The 22,703-nt window shown below is 37.6% G+C and overlaps 1 protein-coding gene across 3 annotated transcripts in view; it reads right to left on the bottom strand.

The window, feature by feature from the left end:
- The window catches only part of AGRN (agrin), a 735,367-nt gene that overhangs the window by 54,670 nt on the left and 657,994 nt on the right, over positions 1-22,703 (bottom strand). For all 3 annotated transcript variants that reach the window (XM_053690462.1, XM_053690463.1, XM_053690464.1), the window contains 5 exons: positions 13,443-13,672; positions 10,625-10,759; positions 9,813-9,909; positions 7,945-8,109; positions 3,519-3,630 (listed from right to left, as the gene is read on the bottom strand). In XM_053690462.1, coding sequence (XP_053546437.1) covers positions 3,519-3,630; positions 7,945-8,109; positions 9,813-9,909; positions 10,625-10,759; positions 13,443-13,672 — 739 coding nt within the window. The remainder of the gene's footprint in view (positions 1-3,518; positions 3,631-7,944; positions 8,110-9,812; positions 9,910-10,624; positions 10,760-13,442; positions 13,673-22,703) is intronic.

Raw genomic sequence — 22,703 nt, 5'->3', positions numbered from 1 at the left:
CTTATACCATATATCTTTGAGCCCTTATAACTTTATTATTTTTTTTTAAATATTTTTTATCAGATAGATAGTGTTTCTATGAGTGTAACTGTGCTGTATTTATGTTGTGTTTGATGCAAAATTTTCCTACCCTTTAAGCGAGCTCTAAAGTCATGATAACCTACCGAGTGTAAATCTTGATTGTATGTTAAACAAGTCTTGCTGATAATATGAGATCATGTTTGAGATTCACCTAGCCTTGCTATGCCTATCTAGAGTTTTCTAGAGTTTCATTTGTCAGAATATCTGCCATTAAAAGAAAATTAAATACAGTATACTTGAATAATCAATAAGCATTTTCCTTCCCCCTTGTGTCGTGACTCATCAGCCAATAACAAAATATATATATATATGTGTGTGTGTATAAATATATATATATATATATATATATATATATATATATATATATATATATATATATATATATATATATAATGAATTCTTGCACATGCTCAGTAGGAGCTGGTGCCTCAGAAATTGTTTTTTATTTAGAAGTGGATCACGCCTTTATTATAGAGAATCCTGCAAGTTCTCTACTGCTTTAACATAGTTTCCATGTTTATTAATATTGCGTGCAATACAGTACTCCTGACACAGAGGTCGCTGTGGCATTAGTCTCACTGCTTACAGTATTTTTTTCTGTAGTATTCTTTATCTGATTCTGTTGTATTCTGTTACACTGAAGTGTAGCAGTGTGAGGTCAGGTGTAAAGTAAGGGAATTTGGAACATTTTTAATTTCCCCCATATATATACAGAGGCTTTGTTTAGGAGAGGCTTAACACATCAGACTTTTCATGTGTTAGGACTAAAATTCACAGAACATACAAAAAACCCAGATTTACTGGGGCATTTCTGGGTCTATTAACCTATTGCCCACAATCACTGCAGCTACAAATATAAAAACCTGACTATTTACCTCATAAAATGTAACCTACTTGTGAAACTTTCAATAGTTTCTTAACAAGTCCTCAACATATATTGTTCACAGCAGCCCCAAGACACTAGTTAGCGGGTTAAACATATTATTATATTTATTTCAGGTTGTGTAACATATGTATATGTATATATATATATATATATAGTCTATATCCAATAAGGGACTGCACTCGCTGGGTTTGGTTTAAGAAACCTTTATATCTTTATTATTAGCGAGTGCAGTCCCTTATTGGATATAGACTGTGTACTTGATTGACTTTGCACCCTGGTGGATGACCACACAGCATTGGGAGTGCAGACACACACGGAGGATATGTGTATATATATATATATATATATATATATATATATATATATATATATATATATACACAGTATATATATGTTAGAGCAATGTAATTATTGCACTATTGCATTCTTATAACCATGTGTTTGCAAAAAGATTAAACACACAGTTAAAGTCAGTTCCAGAGCAGCATTGCACTGCTGGGAGCTAGCTGAACACATCTAGTGGGCCAATGACAAAAGACAAATGTGTGTAGCCACCACTTAACAGCTAGCTCCCAGTAGTGAACTGCTGCTGCTGAGGATATGTACATACCCTTTTAAACAAAGAGAACAAAGTAGAAGTGAATTTAAAAATTATATGCACTGTCTGAATCATAAAAGTTTAAATTAAGCAATCAGTATAGCTAAATTTGACTATTATTATTTATGTGCTTGTTTTAGGGTAGGCTGGAGTGGGCGGAGCTATGCAAAACATAAATGGGCATGGCTCTGCTGCAAAGTGTCCATATGTTGGCAACTATGCATTAAATAGGCTTGCATGATCCAGTGGGCTTTAATTAATCTGGACAAGTGTATTTTGGGACAACAGAATTCTCCTTTACTCCTATAACAAACAGAAGTGGAAAGACCTACTCATAAATTAAACTGTCAGGTTTAATTTAATAGGATGAGATCGCTAAATAAATATTACACTAGTCTGCAGGGTTCAGCAATGATTCAACATTAAGTCTTCCCTTAGCTTTAGCACCAACCCCAACATTCATCACTAGAACCATTGTTGATAGGTAACAAGAAGTTAAATGTCTCTGTATAGAGAGAACGGCTACAAACAACTAGAAATGGTCAATTTTATTTTGCAACCGCTGATCTCTGAATCTATAGTGATGAGTTCCAATGTTGTTTTTGTTTTCAACTCCAATAAATACTTTGATTTGTACATGGTCACTGCCCCACATCCCATCAGTTAAAGATCTACATTAATACTACTTGATGCTCTCAAGAGTTACGGTGATGGATGGCTTGAAATTATTTGAAATGCTTGAAAAGGTTTAGTCTCACTATGATGGAAGTAAAAGAAGAAAATAAATGAAAACGGCAGAAGACAGAAATCAGAGTGCGACGTAATCTACTCTAGAGGTGAAAGGCTGGAAATGAATGGTTCACATGGCACATATGAAGAGATAGATAAGCTTATCTTTACCTTGCGGGATTTCTGAAATCCAGAGAGTGCAACAATAGGAGAGACAGAGAAAAGAGAGAAGGGGAGGAAAAAGAAGTCATCAGCAGATTGTAAAAGCTTTGGCATGCAGGGTATTTGTCTTCATCCATCCAGAACTGAAAGTTTTCAGCATGCTTTAAAAAATATTTGTTGTGCATCCCCAATCCCTAAACAGCATCACTGAGCAATAAAACCATCAGTCCAGGAAACCTAAAGACAACTGCTTAATTCAAACAAACAATGCACATGATTCTCTCTTAGTTGCTTGGACTCTTGCCAAGTATACTTTACCATTCTCTTTATTTTCCTGCCTAAAGAGAGTGTAAGTCAATTAAACACTTTTTTATAATAACATTTCCAATGTTGTTACTGGAAATCACTGCATTGTTTCCCCTGGAATATTCTAGCTCCCAGTCATAAAGGATAACAGTATTAAGAAATGAGCAGGTGTTTGTGCGATATGGCTAGTAGTCTATATAGATTGTTCAGTTTATCACAATAATGGCAATGACATTGTATATATCATTTAAAAAAACATTTCTATTTACAGGGTTGACTGTCGTGGCTATTCCACACTATTGGAAGCGAAACAGGCATCTATCTATCTATCTATCTATCTATCTAATCTATCTATCTATCTATAAATCTAACTATTTCTGATCTATCTATTTATTGCTGATCTATCTATATTTTGCTGATCTATCTATCTCTGATCTATCTATTGCTGATCTACTTATTTATCTCTTATCTATCTGTTGCTGATCTCTCTATCTATTGCTGATCTATTTAACGACCTCCTTATCTATCTATCTATGGTCTATATCTTATCTATTATTCAATGTATTAATTACATACTATATTCTTTCATTAAATGGTTGAAACATTACAGAACTTTATATAAATTACACTTCATCATTCCCAGATCATCTATCCGTGGTATTTAACCTCTATCAAAGTCAAATCAGAAAGTTTAAGAAAAGGTTGTGTAACAAGAGAAAATCTTCATAATAACTTCCCAACCTAACCAAATCTTACCGGTGACTCTCCAGTGACCTGTTCCATGTTATTGATCCTCATTAACCCCTTTCTGCCACTCCGTTCCAGGGACACACTAACCCAGGCATTTAGTGGTATCCTCTCCTTGCTCCTAGAAAAAAGAACGATACAAGTGTTACAGACTCAGGTACCACTGGTCAAAACTCCACATATTTTAGAGCTACATTTGTTAATAGGTCATTAAATACAGTAGAACTGCATAATCAACAAAAAAATTTCTGACAATTTTCAAAATTTCCTTTGATTTGCCGGCCCTCTGTATCATATGGCAGCCATCAGCCTATCAGACAGTATGTATATGCTGTGAACTCTTGCACATGCTCAGTAGTAGCTGGTGCCTCAGAAAGTGTGACTATAAAAAGACTGAGTGTAAGTAAATTGGTAAATCTCTTAAAACTGCATGCTCTATCTAAAGCATGAAAGTTTAATTCCGACTTTAGTGTCCCTTTTAGAATCAAAGGCTAATAAAAAAAAAGATAAAAGAAGGCTAGAGTTTATTCTTAAATACTTTTTTGGGCACATAAGAAGTAACTTAATTAAAATATACAAGAGGCCAGAAAACAATGGCTTGCTGCTGAGAGGTCAAGATACACATGCTTACTGCAGAGAGGCCAGAATACACCCAGGCTTGCTACTGGAAGACCAGAGGAATCTGGCCTACTTTTGAGAGGCCAAGCCACATGAGCTTGCCAAGGAGAAGCCTATAAACACCAGCTTACTGCTGACAGGCTTGCTGCAAAGAGGTCAGGAGATGCAGACTACATGTGACAGGTAGGAACATACATCGGCTTGTTGCCACAAGGAAAATATACACAGGTTTACTGTGGATAGACCAGGAGACAAAGGCTTACTACTGAGAAGCTAGGGCATGCAAAGTCCTTCTGCTTACAGGCCAAAAGACATCAGCTTCCTGTTGAGTAGCCAAGATACACAGATTTGCTGTGGACACATCAGGAGACACAGACTTGCTCCTACTGAGAGAATTATGACCCAGGTTGCTTGATGCTGAAATGTATGAGGTTACAGGCTGCTGTGTACCAATCAGGAGACAGGACAGGAACATCAAAAGAGAGTTAAACCCAACAGCTAAGCAGACTTTGATTGGTCCTCAGGAGAATAAGTACACCACTTAGGGCTAGATTTATCAAAGGCTAGGCGAACTCTGTATGTGCTTCGCCTGTAACTGCGCCCCAGCTCACCTCCGGAGAAGCGCACATGTACACCTGAATTTATCATAAAAATAGAGGTAACTTTGTGCAGGCGAGCTGGGGCGTAATAATGATAAATTTCGCCTGTCAGAAACGGCATTTACTCCCTATTTATCACAGTACATCACTATAAATATTTACGCCGCCATGTTTTGATTATTAAAAAAAGTGTTTTTAAGTTAATATTTAGCTTATATTTATATTATATAATGTTTCTGTGCTGTGTTTTATATGTTGATAATTGAAGATTGCAAAAAATAAATATATAAAAATAACAATAACTGTTGGTACCCATATGCGCCAGTGGAAGCGCAAATTTCTGGCAATAACAGTCTCTTCTTAGCGCTGAGCCTTTGAAAAATTAGTTAAAAGAAGAAAGTACTGCATCACAAGATGTAAAAGCATGCATTATAATGGTGTTCGCCTCAGTCTGCATGGCGAAATATACAACACGCAATTGAAGCCGAAATTGCAGTTCCCTATTGGCGCAAAGCAATGATAAATAAGAAACTGGGCGTATTTGTAGGTCGGGCTGTTAAATTACGCCTATTACTAATGTAAATTGTAGCACTCGGGAGCGCGCCTGTGTGCCTAGACGAATGCACGCTGAGTGCGAAGAAGTTTCTTTCAGATTTGCGCAATTATAGGCGCAGATTGCTTTGATGAATATGATGATCAGTTTGTATGAGCTATTTAGGACGGATTTAAAGGAGAATGGCTTTGATAAATCTAGCCCTTAGTGTCTAACTGCTGGCTAGTTAAAACTATACGTTTCAGGCGATCTTAGGAATGTGGCGGAGCATTTACAGCAGTGGCTGGCAGTTTAACTTTGGTAAGTTTTCCATGATGTCTCAAACTGCCAGAATCTTAACAATCTGATGGAACAGCTCAACCTTAGATTTACTTTGTGGTGTTTCTGAGACATAAAGCTATGAAAAACACTCAACGTCTGAATTAATTCAACTCCAGTTTTTGGGATGCAAGAGCAATCTTGGGTTTAGTTATGCAGAGTACATCAACTCTAGTACATGAGACACCGTAATATTTAATAAACCAGCGTTTCCTAGGAAAAAAAATACTATGTGTTTTTTATGGTACTTTCCTTCTAACGTTACCTAAAAATATCATGTTGAACTTTTCACTCATTTGTCTATATCAAAAGGTTCATAAACTTTTTTTTTTTTTTAATCATGAGAGATCATGGACATATTTTTAAAATTTAAATGACAACTATGATGAATTTTTGATGCCTGCAACTTCCCAGGGACTCAAATCCTTTTAAAGAAAGATACTATGAACAACCTTAAATCATCTACAGTTCTGACAGTTCTAAACTTTTGATTTGCAAAACACTAGAGGGCACCAGATACCACTCTGGCAATGAACTGCGTAGCTAGGGGGAATACTGGGCTTGCCCTGCTTGAAATAAATTTGCTGCAACAAAAACACTGATTAGTAATTCAAGTTGGTCTTATACAAGATAGACAGAAGTGTCAATAAGAGGAAATATATCCATTGATGTGTTTAGAATGGAGCTACTTTGAATAGCAGCTTAAATGGATGTGCTATATTGTATGCACTGCAAAAGAACTTCATAATTGTTTTAAAACATTTTAAAATGGTAATTTTGTTAGCAATACTTGAATATTCACAATATATATTGTAAACATATACAATATGTAAAATATAAACAAACTCCCGCACTCATCAAGCATTCATTGCACAGAATGTTGCAAGGTCAGGAATCATGCAGGATGCACTCCAGCCAACTTTCATAAATATATAAGAAGAAAACTTGGGCAAAATTAAGAATTAAATATTAGCGCTTCTGTTCATTGATATCGCTCAAGCGCAATCAACAGTGATTCTGCTTCAAGTCTAAAGATATTTTTATCACTTGAGCAATAGTCTAGGGCGCTAACATCTCTAACATCTGCATGTTGGATAGTGTGTGCACACTAAATGATAGACTATTATTGGTGTGCGCAGTTAAATAAATGTTGCACTAAGCCGATGGTGAGTTAAAGCCAAGGGTGAACAAGTAGTGACGTTTGTTATGTAGTTCTGTCCTGTACTGTTAAGAAAAATAGTTTATTTCAGCTCTTAAAAAGCGCTTAATTTTACAGTGGTAATTAACTTTCAGCTAGATTACGAGTTTTAAATGCTATAGGGAAATTAATGACCGCCACAAAAGCAGCGGTATAGCACTGCTATTACAGGTTTTGAAAAAGCAGGCTTGCGCGGGCGATATGGTGGCGTTGAGCTCCATACTTCACCCAAATACAAGCGCTGCTTTGACGTGCTCGTGCACGATTTCCCCATAGACATCGATGGGGAGAGCCGGCAAAAAAAATGCCTAACACCTGTAATCGCGGAAACAAAAGCTCCATAACGCAGCCCCATTGATGTCTATGGGGAAAGAAAAAGTTATGTTTAAACCTAACACCCTAACATAAAAACCACGTCTAAACACCCCTAATCTGCCGCCCCCAACAATGAAGTCTGGTGAATAAAGTGATTCATGCATACCAACATTAGCAATTGGCACGGGGTGCAATGTGTACCCGTAGTTCACTAAATACGTAGAGCTAACTTCAAACCAATCACCTCCACTTCCAAACATTCACATTGGCCATTAAATGCCTCCACTGGAGTCTTCTTGTCGTACAAATGACTGTGAAAATAAGAATATCTGCGCTCTTTATGTATTATTATTATTCATAATTGTGACAGGGTTGCTTTAGCAAGAAAAGCTGTCATTGTCACTCCCACGTCAGTCACACCACTCAGGGTAATGGCAAATGAAGAGATTGTTACATTCAAGAACTGTTTGCAGTCTGAACACAATAAAAGATTATTAGGTACAGGAAACCTTTAAGAAAAAGTGCTCCAATTATTATTACATCTATTCTTTTATGTTTTTTGTTCTTATGAATATTTGATTATAATAATTTCTATGACTATAGGCTGCAACAGAAAATTGTTTTGGCTGCTATTTTTCTTCTGACCGTTAAAATCAGTAGGAAACTATTATGTTTGTTCTAAAGTTTGTTTGTTCTACAAAGGGCTCAAAACTGCAGTTGTTATTGGGCATCAGAAAAATTACTATTTTATTTTATGTATCTGGGATATATTCATGTGATGTAAAGAAAATAATCAACAGAAAAAGATAAAGCAGTAACGTCTCAGTAACGTACTTGATGACGGCCGCTCCTTTCCCCAAATCGTATCTGTACTCCAGATGTCCGTCGTGCAGTGCCAGGGACACAAAATCTCCTTTGCCGTCTGTTTTCTGCCCATTATAGAAGATCAGGCCATTGGGGCTTCTGGCAAGGAATATCACCTCCATAGCAAGCTTCTCCCTAGATAAAAATGAGCATCCTTTAGCATTTGTGCAGCTGAATAACCACGGAGAATATCTACCCACACAGAAGCCATTGGTTTCATGAAGAACTCTAGCAGAGTCATAACCCAAACACTTTTATTGGTTTTAGTAGAAGTCTGCTTTTTGAGTTTCTCATAGAATGCAGATAAATACATTTTTGTAATACCTAAAAGAGGATTTTTTTTAAAAATAAACCTTTTATTTTCTTTTGCTTATAACATAAATAACCACCTCTTTTTAAGCTTGAAGGACAGTCAACACCAACATTGTTATTGTTTAAAAAGATAGCTAATGCCTTTGCTAACCATTCTCCAGATTTGCACAACCAACATTGTTATATTAATATACTTTATAACATTTAAACCTCTAAATTGCAGCCTGTTTCTAAGTCACTACAGACAGCCTCTTATCACATGCTTTTTTATTAGCTTTTCACAACAGGAGACTGCTAGTTCATGTGAGCCATACTAATAACATTGTGCTCATTCCCATGGGTTGTGGATGACACTGCACTAATTGGCTAAAATGCAAGTCAGTACATAATAAATAGCCATGTGATCAGGGGGCTGTCAAAAGAATCTTACATAAGGTAATCACAGAGTTTACTGTCCCTTTAAAGGCGGCTTGTCTAATTCAACAATTAGACCTTTGCTAATCTTCATTGATTCCTTTTTCGTTTTAGAAACAAATAACAAAGCTGCCTTTTTGTCTAGCATTAGTTCATTTCCAGCAAGGAACCAAATAAACAAATAAAATAATCCCTCCACCCAGAAAAAACCCCCAAAACTAACAAACAGCTTTGCAAATTTATAATGAATCAGCATTTCTATTTGAGTTGTGCATTCGGTAGTTTCGTTCACTGCCGAATGCAGAAGTCAGAGGCTGCTTTTGGTATTTGGCTATTTTCGGAGCCGAATACTGTCTTGTGCAAGTGAAACACACTAAGATCTGGATTTGCACAAAACTGTTGAACTCCCACCTCTAATATTTATTATCAATTAGGCAACAGAGCGTGGTGTCCCAGTCAGCATTAATATTGCGGTATACTTAACATTTTTCATATAGATTTGCATGGGTTTAAAAGCATCATAAAACATATAAATAAAAATATAAATATAATAAAAAAAGAATAAAATTTTCATGTCTTTTTAAAATGTCACAATGACAACACTCTCCAATATCCCACCTGCTTAAAGGGACAGTCAAGTCCAAAAAAAACTTTCATGATTCATATAGGGCATGTAATTTTAAAGAACTTTCCAATTTACTTTTATCGCCAATTTTGCTATGTTCTCTTGGTATTCTTAGTTGAAAGCTAAACCTAGGAGGTTCATATGCTAATTTCTTAGACTTTGAAGGCCGCCTCTAATCTGAATGGTTTTTCACCACTAGAGGGCGTTAGTTCATGTGTTTCATATAGATAACATTGAGTTTATCCACATAAATTTACTGAGGAGTGTGCACTGATTGGCTAAAATGCAAGTCTGTCAAAAGAACTGAAATAAGGGGGATATCTGCAGAGGCTTAGATACAAGGTAATCACAGAAGTAAAAAGTGTATTATTATAACTGTGTTGGTTATGCAAAACTGGGGAATGGGTAATAAAGGGATTAAAGCCAAAATTCACTAAATGTTTGTTGTCATAACAAAATTATATTCCCATTCTCTTTTTTAACTTACTGTAGGTCAGTGGCGAATGTCTGGAGCCCTTTCATCTCCAAGTAAGAGAATCCATTAAACTGAGGTAAGAATGGAACATTCAGATCCTGGTCCATAACTGAGAGGTGAAGAAATAGGAACAGTGTAAAACATATATTTCTAATACCTAGTGGTATAATTCATTTAATGTGATGCATTATACATGAAGAACTAAATAATTATATATATATAGATATACTGTATCAAAGTGTTTTTTCCCAATAGTTTACAACTGAATTGCAAAACAAATTTGAGAAAAACTATTAACTCTAGAAATGGCGTGACAATCAGTTAAAGGTACAAAATTAAACTTTCTTGGTTCAGATAGAGTATGCAATTTCTAGAAAATGATCAATTTACTTTTATTATCAACTTGACTTTGTACTCACTGTATCCTTTGTTGTAAAGCATACATAAGCAGACCCAGAAGCAGCAATGCACTACGGGGAGCTAGCTAGTGATTGGTAGATACAAGCATATGTCTTTTTGTCATTGGCTTACCAGGTGTGTTCAGAAAGGTCCCAGTAGTGCAATGCTGCTCTGAAACAAAGTTTAATTATGTGTTTATCTTCTCTTAGCAGGGGTTAAGCACATCATTATATGCAAGCAATCATGCATTAATAAAATGCAATAAAACAGAGCATTTTCTTTTTTTATACTTTTATGCCCCACATCTGTGGTTAACTGTGTAACCATATATCACTGCTTCAATGTGTTCCTCCTCTGTTCAAGTATGTGTGCATATAAATATATAAAGCCGTTCAGATTATAAATGATTATGAAATTGGTCTTACCCTTTTCACAAAATTCTCCCCCTCTGCCCATTGGGCACTCGCACTTGGCTCCACCTTCAGGAAGCACCAGGCAGGTAGCAGAGACATGGCAAGGATTAGGGTCACATGGGTTCCGTTCATCTGCACATGTTGGACCTGAAATATTAACATATGAACAATTAATGACTTATGAGAAATGCTAGTTACAGCCATCAGAAAAGCCTGAGAGTCGTTTCTTCAATATAACAATAAAAAGTGTCAAACAGGTACCTAAACTCATACTTCAACACATGGATTCCTGTTCCACTCTAAAGGATAGTCAAACAAACAGAGAAAACCTTCCACTTTACTATAGTGGTATTAAAAAGGGATAGTAGGCTCTAAAAAGTTTTTACTCACAATTATTGAAAAAAATGGTGGTGGTGGGGGGGGGTTCTTGTGTTCCTATCAGCAATGGTAGATCACTGTTAAAGGGATAGTAAAGTCCAAATTAACCTTTCAGGATTCAGATAGGACATTTAATTTTAAACAACTTTCCAATTGACTTTATCATCCCATTTGCGTTGTTCTCTTGTTATTCTTAATTGAAAGTTAAACCTAGGTAGTCTTATATGCTAATTTCTAAGCCCTTGAAGGCCGCCTCTCATCTGAATGCATTTGATAGTTTTTCACAGCTACAGGGCTCACGCATGTGAAGTTATTTAAGAGTCAGCACTAATTGCCTGAAATGCAAGTCTGTCAAAAGATCTGAGATAAGGAGGCAGTCTGCAGAGGCTTAAATACAAGGTAATCACTGAGGTAAAAAGTATATTAATATAACTGTGTTGGTTATGCAAAACTGGGGAATGGGAAATAAAGGGATTATCTATCTTTTTAAACAATAATATTTTTTGGTGTTTATTATCCCTTTAAAGGGACAGTCTACTCCAGAATTTTTATTGTTTAAAACAATAGATAATCCCTTTATTACCCATTCCCCAGTTTTGCATAACTAACACAGTTATATTAATATACTTTTTACCTCTGTAATTACCTTGTATCTAAGCCTCTGCAGATTGCCACTTTATTGCAGTTCTTTTGACAAACTAGCACAATGTTATCTATATGGCACACATGATCCAACACCCTCTAGCTGTGAAAAACTGTCAAATGCATTGGAGATAAGAGGTGGCCTTCATGGGCTTAGAAATTAGCATATATGAGCCTACCTAGGTTTAGCTTTCAACTAAGAATACCAACAGAACAAAGCAAATTTGATGATAAAAGTGAATTGGAAAGTTGTTTAAAATTGCATGCCCTATCTGAATCATGAAAGTTTAATTTTGACTAGACTGTCCCTTTAATGCCAACCATCTCTCAAGGAGTTACTATGATAACATCAAAATGAAAATAGAGACAACAATGGTCATGTGATAAACAGAGGTTATATTAGGAGGTTGTCTCCAATGCCGTATAGTGTAAGCACTGCCAGCTCTATGGAAAGCAAGACCTATAGAACACCTGCCACATAACACAACAATTATCATGTAGAAGAAATGAAACCTTTTGTTTGAGGGGGAGACGTGGCCTTATCTGTCATGAGACCTGCGTTTTTAAAGAAAAAATAACCTCCTATTTAAATAGAGTGACTAAAGTCTCTATGGTTGTTAGGTGGTTACCATAGTAACAGTAATTACCTTGCAGCTGTAGCTAGATTAAGAAAACTGCGTATTGTTTGCTTTTTGTTATAGGACTCAAATCCTGTTTTTTTCTAACAAGATTTTGCAAGAAACTAAAAAATGCAAAAATAGATAATGTTTTTTTCAGGGCTACATACAATTGTCTCCTGATGTAAACATTTTATATTTTGTATTCATTTGCTGTTTAATCACGTTGTCAATGTGAATAAGTCACTGCTCAATGTAATAATTATGTGTGGTTTTTACATAATATCTCAAATATTATTGCACAATTAGATCATTCATTCCAGTTCAAGATACAGAAAAGTCATACAAAATGGTATTTTATTTTTTATAAAATGGCAAATTGCTAATATCTACTAATACAGTTTTTTTTACTGTTACTGAATGTAATACTAACACTACAGGTTGTGATATTAGAGGACAAAAAAAATAATGTACCTTAATATTTATTGTCCCTGCTTTTCCTATGGGATCTAAAATTCTCACCTTGCAATAATTTATGCAGTGCTTTTTAATCATTGCAAACTGTGAATTTAAATGCTTTTAAAACATATTTTGCAAGCAGATCTTTTACAATGCGGTACCTTATTGCTAGAATATATTCTATAAATATGTAAAAACAATATAATAATAATTTTAATGTCCCTTTAAATGTAAAGCAGAAAATACAGATTTCCTATAGATATTTTTTTCCAAGATTCTTTAATGATCTGGTATTGAAGAAAAGTCATTATATTCAATGCTGTTTAAAGGGATATCATCTTTAAAGGGACGTGAAATCCAAATTTTTTTTTCAAAATTCAGATAGAGCATATCATTTTAAACAACTTTCAAATTTACTTCAATTATCTAATTTATTTAGTTCTCTTAGCATCCTTTGTTGAAAAGAATACCTAGGTAGGCTCAGGAGCTGGGAACTGGCTGCTGATTGGTGGCTGCACATGTATGCCTCTCATTGGCTTACAGATGTATTCAGCTAGCTCCCAATAGTGCAATGCTGCTCATTCAATAAATTATACCAAGAGAATGAAGCAAAATTGATAACAGAAAGTAAATTAGAAAGTTATTAAAAACTGTATGCTGTATCGGAATCTTGAAAGAATTTTTTTGGGTTTAATGTCCCTTTAACCAAGCTCAGTGATGTAATATTCACATACCTGTATATCCGTGCAAACACTGGCAGTGGAACATCTCTGCTTCCTTTACCAGGCAGATGGCACCATTGTGACAAGGGTTAGGCTGACAGGGGTTGTTCCCACATTCTCCTACTCCACTTCCATACAAGACATCTTCGCCCTCCTCCTGCAGATTGTATACTTGATTGTTCACATCCAGCAGACGGATGCAGCCCTTGAGACCAACGGATACGGAGGTTCTTTCAGAGACCCTGGACAAGGTTAGGATGGACACACTGGTTAGGGAACGACAGCTCAGCGACCTTAATGAATTGCTAATATTGTATATTAATATAACAATGTTGGTTGTGCAAAGCTGGGGAATGGGTAATAAAGGCGTTATCTATCTTTTTAAACAATAACAATTTTGGTGTAGACTGTCCCTTTAAATAGACAATAAATTAAAAATGGAGTCATCCATAAAATTTTAATTAATGTGTAATTAACAAAAAAAAAAAAACTACTTTGCAATGTAGTCTCATTGTCTATTCTGCACCCTTTACATGCAATATACTTCTAAACACTGCGGCATTTCCAATATCATAAGAAAGTGAACTGCACCATGAAGAATTCAAATAACTGAACCAGCTCCATACTACAGAGCAATTGCTCAATCAACACTGGAGCTCATTCATATGTGTCCCTAAGTGTCTTTAAGTAGTATAGGCCTGGATTCCAAAAGAATACAAAATATTTCTAACAAAGGGACACTGAAACCAATTTTTTTAATTGCATGATTCAGATAGAACATGAAATTTTAAGCAACTTTCTAATTTACTCCAATGATTTTTTCTTCGTTCTCTAAACATCTTTATTTGGAAAAGCAGGAATGTAAGCTTAGGAGCCAGCCCATCTTTGATTCAGCACCTGGGTAGGGCTTGCTGATTGGTGGCTACATTTAGCAACCAATCAGCAAGTGCTACCCAGGTGCTGAACCAAAGATGGGTCAGCTCCTATGCTTACATTCCTGCTTTTTCAAAAAAAGATACCTAGAGAACGAAGAAAATTGATCATTTAGAAAGTTGCCTAAAATCGTATGCTCTATCTGATTCATGAAATAAAAAATTTGGGTTAAGTATCCCTTTAATTTTGTATGAAATTGTTTTGTAAGATGGTGCTCAATAACAAATGTTCTTAAAAAAAATATTTTTTTTTCAAATTATTTTTATATAAATATGTCTCCAATACATCTTAATGTCTTATGAAATCTGGTGATTTTGTAGACAGAAAAATATACGGAAAACTGCAAAACAATACTGGGAATAGTTTCTATTATACAGCAGGGTGCATCATCTGTAATCTTGTACCAACGCTTTCCTTCAGGCTGTAGAACTATAATTGATATCGCTGGTAATCACTGTGTGGCCCCAAGGCATTTTTCTATCAGTCAGCAACAAGGTTAAGAATCAAAGTGCAAATAAAAATTTCTGTCACAGGCATCATATCATTTCTTAAACCCAAAGCATTAATAGGCTCTGTTGCTGCTATCACACTGAGGGCATCATGAGCGGAATAATGTGACACTTGCAGGCCACTTCCATGTTTGCTTCAACAGAGCAAGGAGATGTCCTAGTGAAAGGAATTATGGCGTGTTCTTCTATAGGAGAGGAATTATGGCGTGTTCTTCTATAGGAGAGGAATTATGGCGTGTTCTTCTATAGGAGAGGAATTATGGCATGTTCTTCTATAGGAGAGGAATTATGGCGTGTTCTTCTATAGGAGAGGAATTATGGCGTGTTCTATAATAGGAGAGGAATTATGGCGTGTTCTTCTATAGGAGAGGAATTATGGCGTGTTCTTCTATAGGAGAGGAATTATGGCGTGTTCTTCTATAGGAGAGGAATTATGGCGTGTTCTTCTATAGGAGATTTCAGAATCTTAAAGATCTGTGATATGGGTTTGTTAGATTTTATTTACGGATTACAGCAACAGTAAACCCAAAATTGCATATGCTATAAAATGTATTATTATGTTTATTCATTTTTATCATTTTCCTCTTGTTAACTTTGTGGTTTAAATGCTGTGCAAAATCCAAAACCTTGAAGGTGCAACTTTAAAGGGACAGTCCACTCAAAATGTTTTATTGTTTAAAAAGATAGATAATCCCTTTATTACCCATTCCACAGTTTTGCACACTTCTGTGATTACCTTGTATCTAAGCATCTTCTGACAGCCCCCTGATCACATGACTTTTCATTTATTAGCTATTGGCTTGCATTTAAGCCAATTAGTGCTGTGTTGTTAGAACCAATATGTCTTGCTATATTTACACTTTTGGAGTCACCAGCTCCTACTGAGCATGTGCAAGAATTCACAGACTATACGTATATGCATTTGTGATTGGCTGATGGCTGTCACATGATGCAGTGGGAGTGTAAATAGATATCATTTTGAAATTTATCAGAAAAAAAATCTACTACTTATTTGAAGTTCAGACTAAGTGCTATTGCATTGTCTTTTTATCATGTATCTGTTGATTATTCAGTATTTACTGGTCCTTTAAAGTGAAAGTAAATGCTAACGTTTTACAAACGCTAGGATTGACTTTTGAAACAAATAAAGGGGACTTTCATTCATGAAGTATAAGATACTTCATGTAAAAAGCTGCTTTATTTGTTTTAACTGATCACCGTTCTTAGCTGCTACAGCAGCACACAGCTAAAAAAAATTTTTGCTAAGAGGTGACGTTTTCACCTCGTAGCCAATAGCCGTGCGGTAAATCCGGCTTCCATGGGCACCAAAGCCGGATTTACCGCATGGCTATTGGCTAAGAGGTGAAAATGTCACCTCTTAGCAAAAATAATTTTTAGCCGTGGGCTGCTGTTGCAGCTAAAAACGGTGATCGGTTAAAACAAATAAAGGGGCTTTCTACATGAAGTATCTTATACTTCATGAATGAAAGTCCCCTTTATTTGTTTCAAAAGTCAATTCTAGCGTTTGTAAAACAATAGGATTTATTTTCACTTTTAAGGGACACTGAACCCAAATATTTTCTTTCATGTTTCAGATAGAGCCTGAAATTTTAAGCAACTTTCTAATTTACTCCTATTATCAATTTTTCTTTGTTCTCTTGCTATCTTTATTTGAAAAAGAAGGCATCTAAGCTAAGGAGTTTAGAACCATGGACAGCACTTGTTTTTTGGTGCTGTCCAATCAGCAAGGACAACTTAGGTTGTTCACCAAAAATTGGCCGGCATCTAAACTTACATTCTTGGTTTTCAAATAAACTTAACAAGAGAATGAAAAAAATTTGATAATAGGAGTAAATTAGAAAGTTGCTTAAAATTGCATGCTCTATCTGAATCACAAAAGAAAAAAGTTGGGTTCAGTGTCCCTTTAAAGGGACACTCACGTCAAAATTAAACTTCATGATTCAGATAGAGCATGCAATTTTAAATAACTTTGCAATTTACTTCCATTAACAAAATGTGCACAGTCTTTTTATATTTACACTTTTTGAGTCACCAACTCCTACTGAGCATGTGCAAGAGTTCACAGCATATACGTATATGCACTTGTGATTGGCTGATGGCTGTCACATGATACAGGGGGAGTGGAAATAGACATAACTTTGCAATTTATTTAACAAAAATCTACCACTAATCTGAAATTCAGACTAAGTACTATTGCATTGTCTTCTTATCATGCATTTGTTAATTTTGCAAATCTACAATGTTGACTGGTCCTTTAAGTATTAACAAAAACACATTTACAGTAAGCTATTTTTCTGTTATAAATAAGGTTGGGGAGGTACAGAAATCCAGAAATCTAGACTATTAAAGGGACAGTAAACCTTAAAAATAATGTTATATAATTCTGCACATAGTGCAGAATTATATAACATTATTTAGGTGCTATAGCCATAAAACCCTTTTTTACCTTTTAAAATGTAAAAATGACAGTGCTTTTACAGACCCGCTCTCTGCTCTCTGCTGAGCGGGTCTGTAATATTCAGTCAGCGCATCGGGCCAGCTGTATAGTCACAGCCCGGCCCGATCGCGCCATAAGACTAAGTGCAGCTCGCTCCTGTCACAGGAGCGAGCTGCACTTAGTGCTATGGCGCGGTCGGGACGGGCTGTGACTATACAGCTGGCCCGATGAGCTGACTGAATAACAGAATTTATGCTTACCTGATAAATTACTTTCTCCAACGGTGTGTCCGGTCCACGGCGTCATCCTTACTTGTGGGATATTCTCTTCCCCAACAGGAAATGGCAAAGAGTCCCAGCAAAGCTGGCCATATAGTCCCTCCTAGGCTCCGCCCACCCCAGTCATTCGACCGACGGACAGGAGGAAATATATATAGGAGAAACCATATGGTACCGTGGTGACTGTAGTTAGAGAAAATAATTCATCAGACCTGATTAAAAAACCAGGGCGGGCCGTGGACCGGACACACCGTTGGAGAAAGTAATTTATCAGGTAAGCATAAATTCTGTTTTCTCCAACATTGGTGTGTCCGGTCCACGGCGTCATCCTTACTTGTGGGAACCAATACCAAAGCTTTAGGACACGGATGAAGGGAGGGAGCAAATCAGGTTACCTAAACGGAAGGCACCACAGCTTGCAAAACCTTTCTCCCAAAAATAGCCTCCGAAGAAGCAAAAGTATCAAATTTGTAAAATTTGGCAAAAGTGTGCAGTGAAGACCAAGTCGCTGCCTTACATATCTGGTCAACAGAAGCCTCGTTCTTGAAGGCCCATGTGGAAGCCACAGCCCTAGTGGAGTGAGCTGTGATTCTTTCAGGAGGCTGCCGTCCAGCAGTCTCATAAGCCAATCGGATGATGCTTTTAAGCCAAAAGGAAAGAGAGGTAGAAGTCGCTTTTTGACCTCTCCTTTTACCAGAATAAACAACAAATAAGGAAGATGTTTGTCTGAAATCTTTAGTAGCCTCTAAATAGAATTTTAGAGCACGGACTACGTCCAAATTGTGTAACAAACGTTCCTTCTTTGAAACTGGATTCGGACACAAAGAAGGTACAACTATCTCCTGGTTAATATTTTTGTTAGAAACAACTTTAGGAAGAAAACCAGGCTTAGTACGCAAAACCACCTTATCTGCATGGAACACCAGATAGGGCGGAGAACACTGCAGAGCAGATAACTCTGAAACTCTTCTAGCAGAAGAAATTGCAACCAAAAACAAAACTTTCCAAGATAGTAACTTAATATCAATGGAATGTAAAGGTTCAAACGGAACCCCTTGAAGAACTGAAAGAACTAGATTTAGACTCCAGGGAGGAGTCAAAGGTCTGTAAACAGGCTTGATCCTAACCAGAGCCTGAACAAATGCTTGAACATCTGGCACAGCTGCCAGTCTTTTGTGTAGTAAGACAGATAAAGCAGAGATCTGTCCCTTTAGAGAACTTGCAGATAATCCTTTCTCCAAACCTTCTTGTAGAAAGGAGAGAATCTTAGGAATTTTTATCTTATTCCATGGGAATCCTTTAGATTCACACCAACAGATATATTTTTTCCATATTTTATGGTAAATTTTTCTAGTTACAGGTTTTCTGGCCTGAACCAGAGTATCTATTACAGAATCTGAAAACCCACGCTTCGATAGAATCAAGCGTTCAATCTCCAAGCCGTCAGCTGGAGGGAGACCAGATTTGGATGTTCGAATGGACCCTGAACAAGAAGGTCCTGTCTCAAAGGTAGCTTCCATGGTGGAGCCGATGACATATTCACCAGGTCTGCATACCAAGTCCTGCGTGGCCACGCAGGAGCTATCAAGATCACAGAGGCCCTCTCCCGATTGATCCTGGCTACCAGCCTGGGAATGAGAGGAAACGGTGGAAATACATAAGCTAGGTTGAAGGTCCAAGGCGCTACTAGTGCATCTACTAGAGTCGCCTTGGGATCCCTGGATCTGGACCGGTAGCAAGGAACCTTGAAGTTCTGATGAGACGCCATCAGATCCATGTCTGGAATGCCCCATAATTGAGTTATTTGGGCAAAGATCTCCGGATGGAGTTCCCACTCCCCCGGATGGAATGTCTGACGACTCAGAAAATCCGCCTCCCAGTTTTCCACTCCTGGGATGTGGATCGCAGACAAGTGGCAGGAGTGATCCTCCGCCCATTGAATTATTTTGGTCACTTCTTTCATCGCCAGGGAACTCCTCGTTCCCCCCTGATGATTGATATATGCAACGGTCGTCATGTTGTCTGATTGGAACCTTATGAATTTGGCCTTTGCTAGTTGAGGCCAAGCTCTGAGAGCATTGAATATCGCTCTCAGTTCCAGAATGTTTATCGGGAGAAGAGACTCTTCCCGAGACCATAGACCCTGAGCTTTCAGGGATTCCCAGACCGCGCCCCAGCCCACTAGACTGGCGTCGGTCGTGACAATGACCCACTCTGGTCTGCGGAAGCTCATTCCCTGGGACAGATGGTCCAGGGTCAGCCACCAACGGAGTGAATCTCTGGTCTTTTGATCTACTTGAATCATTGGAGACAAGTCTGTATAATCCCCATTCCACTGTTTGAGCATGCACAGTTGTAATGGTCTTAGATGAATTCGTGCAAAAGGAACTATGTCCATTGTTGCAACCATCAATCCTACTACTTCCATGCACTGCGCTATGGAAGGACGAGGAACAGAATGAAGCACTTGACAAGAGCTTAGAAGTTTTGATTTTCTGATCTCTGTCACAAAAATCCTCATTTCTAAGGAATCTATTATCGTTCCCAAGAAGGGAACTCTTGTCGACGGAGACAGAGAACTTTTTTCTATGTTCACCTTCCATCCGTGAGATCTGAGAAAGGCTAGAACGATGTCCGTATGAGCCTTTGCTTTTGACAGGGACGACGCTTGTATTAGAATGTCGTCCAAGTAAGGTACTACTGCAATGCCCCTCGGTCTTAGAACCGCTAGAAGGGACCCTAGCACCTTTGTGAAAATCCTTGGAGCAGTGGCTAACCCGAATGGGAGGGCCACAAACTGGTAATGCTTGTCCAGAAAAGCGAACCTTAGGAACTGATGATGTTCTTTGTGGATAGGAATATGTAGGTACGCATCCTTTAGATCCACGGTAGTCATAAATTGACTTTCCTGGATAGTGGGTAGAATCGTTCGAATGGTTTCCATCTTGAACGATGGTACCCTGAGAAATTTGTTTAGGATCTTCAAATCCAAAATTGGTCTGAAAGTTCCCTCTTTTTTGGGAACTACGAACAGATTGGAATAAAATCCCATTCCTTGTTCCTTTATCGGAACTGGGTGTATCACTCCCATCTTTAACAGGTCTTCTACACAATGTAAGAATGCCTGTCTCTTTATTTGGTTTGAGGATAAGTGAGACATGTGGAACCTTCCCCTTGGGGGTAGTTCCTTGAATTCCAGGAGATAACCTTGAGAAACTATTTCTAGCGCCCAAGGATCCTGAACATCTCTTGCCCAAGCCTGAGCAAAGAGAGAGAGTCTGCCCCCCACTAGATCCGGTCCCGGATCGGGGGCTACTCCTTCATGCTGTTTTGTTAGCAGTGGCGGGCTTCTTGGCCTGCTTACCCTTGTTCCAGCCTTGCATCGGTTTCCAGGCTGGTTTGGGTTGTGAGGCATTACCCTCTTGCTTAGAGGATGCAGAATTAGAGGCCGGTCCGTTCCTGCGAAAGGGACGAAAATTAGACTTATTTTTAGCCTTAAAAGACCTATCCTGTGGAAGGGCGTGGCCCTTTCCCCCAGTGATGTCTGAAATAATCTCTTTCAATTCTGGTCCAAAAAAAGTTTTACCTTTGAAAGGGATGTTAAGCAATCTTGTCTTGGATGACACATCCGCTGACCAAGACTTTAGCCAAATCGCTCTGCGCGCCACGATAGCAAACCCTGAATTTTTCGCCGCTAATCTAGCTAATTGCAAAACGGCATCTAAAATAAAAGAGTTAGCCAATTTAAGTGCGTGAACTCTGTCCATAACCTCCTCATATGGAGTCTCTCTACTGAGCGACTTTTCTAGTTCCTCGAACCCGAACCACGCTGCTGTAGTGACAGGAACAATGCATAAAATTGGTTGTAGAAGGTAACCTTGCTGTACAAAAATCTTTTTAAGCAAACCTTCCAATTTTTTATCCATAGGATCTTTGAAAGCACAACTATCTTCGATAGGAATAGTAGTGCGTTTGTTTAGAGTAGAAACTGCCCCCTCGACCTTAGGGACTGTCTGCCATAAGTCCTTTCTGGGGTCGACCATAGGAAATAATTTCTTAAATATAGGGGGGGGGAACAAAAGGTATGCCGGGCTTTTCCCACTCCTTATTTACTATGTCCGCCACCCGCTTGGGTATAGGAAAAGTGTCGGGGTGCACCGGAACCTCTAGGAACTTGTCCATCTTGCATAATTTCTCTGGAATGACCAAGTTGTCACAATCATCCAGAGTAGATAACACCTCCTTAAGCAGTGCGCGGAGATGTTCTAATTTAAATTTAAATGTCACAACATCAGGTTCAGCTTGATGAGAAATTTTTCCTGAATCTGAGATTTCTCCATCTGACAAAACCTCCCTCATGGCCCCTTCAGATTGGTGTGAGGGTATGACAGAACAATTATCATCAGCGCCCTCTTGCTCTTCAGTGTTTAAAACAGAGCAATCGCGCTTTCTCTGATAAGTAGGCATTTTGGATAAAATATTTGCTATGGAGCTATCCATTACAGCCGTTAATTGTTGCATGGTAATAAGCATTGGCGCACTAGATGTACTAGGGGCCTCCTGCGTGGGCAAAACTGGTGTAGACACAGTAGGAGATGATGTAGTATCATGTTTACTCCCCTCATCTGAGGAATCATCTTGGGCAATTTCATTATCTGTGGCAGTACTGTCCTTACTTTGTTTGGACGCTATGGCACAATTATCACATAAATTTAAATGGGGAGACACATTGGCTTTCATACATATAGAACATAGCTTATCTGAAGGCACAGACATGTTAAACAGGCTTAAACTTGTCAACAAAGCACAAAAAACGTTTTAAAACAAAACCGTTACTGTCTCTTTAAATTTTAAACAGAAAACACTTTATTACTGAATATGTGAAAAAGTATGAAGGAATTGTTCAAGAATTACCAAAATTTCACCACAGTGTCTTAAAGCATTAAAAGTATTGCACACCAAATTTCAGAGCTTTAACCCTTAAAATAACGGAACCGGAGCCGTTTTTAAATTTAACCCCTATACAGTCCCAGCTATAGTCTTTGCTGAGACCCAACCAAGCCCAGAGGGGAATACGATACCAAATGACGCCTTC

The sequence above is a fragment of the Bombina bombina genome, chromosome 8 (genome assembly GCF_027579735.1).
Source record: "Bombina bombina isolate aBomBom1 chromosome 8, aBomBom1.pri, whole genome shotgun sequence".
Taxonomy (NCBI): Eukaryota; Metazoa; Chordata; class Amphibia; order Anura; family Bombinatoridae; genus Bombina; species Bombina bombina.
This window is presented reverse-complemented; position numbering and strand designations above follow the sequence as displayed.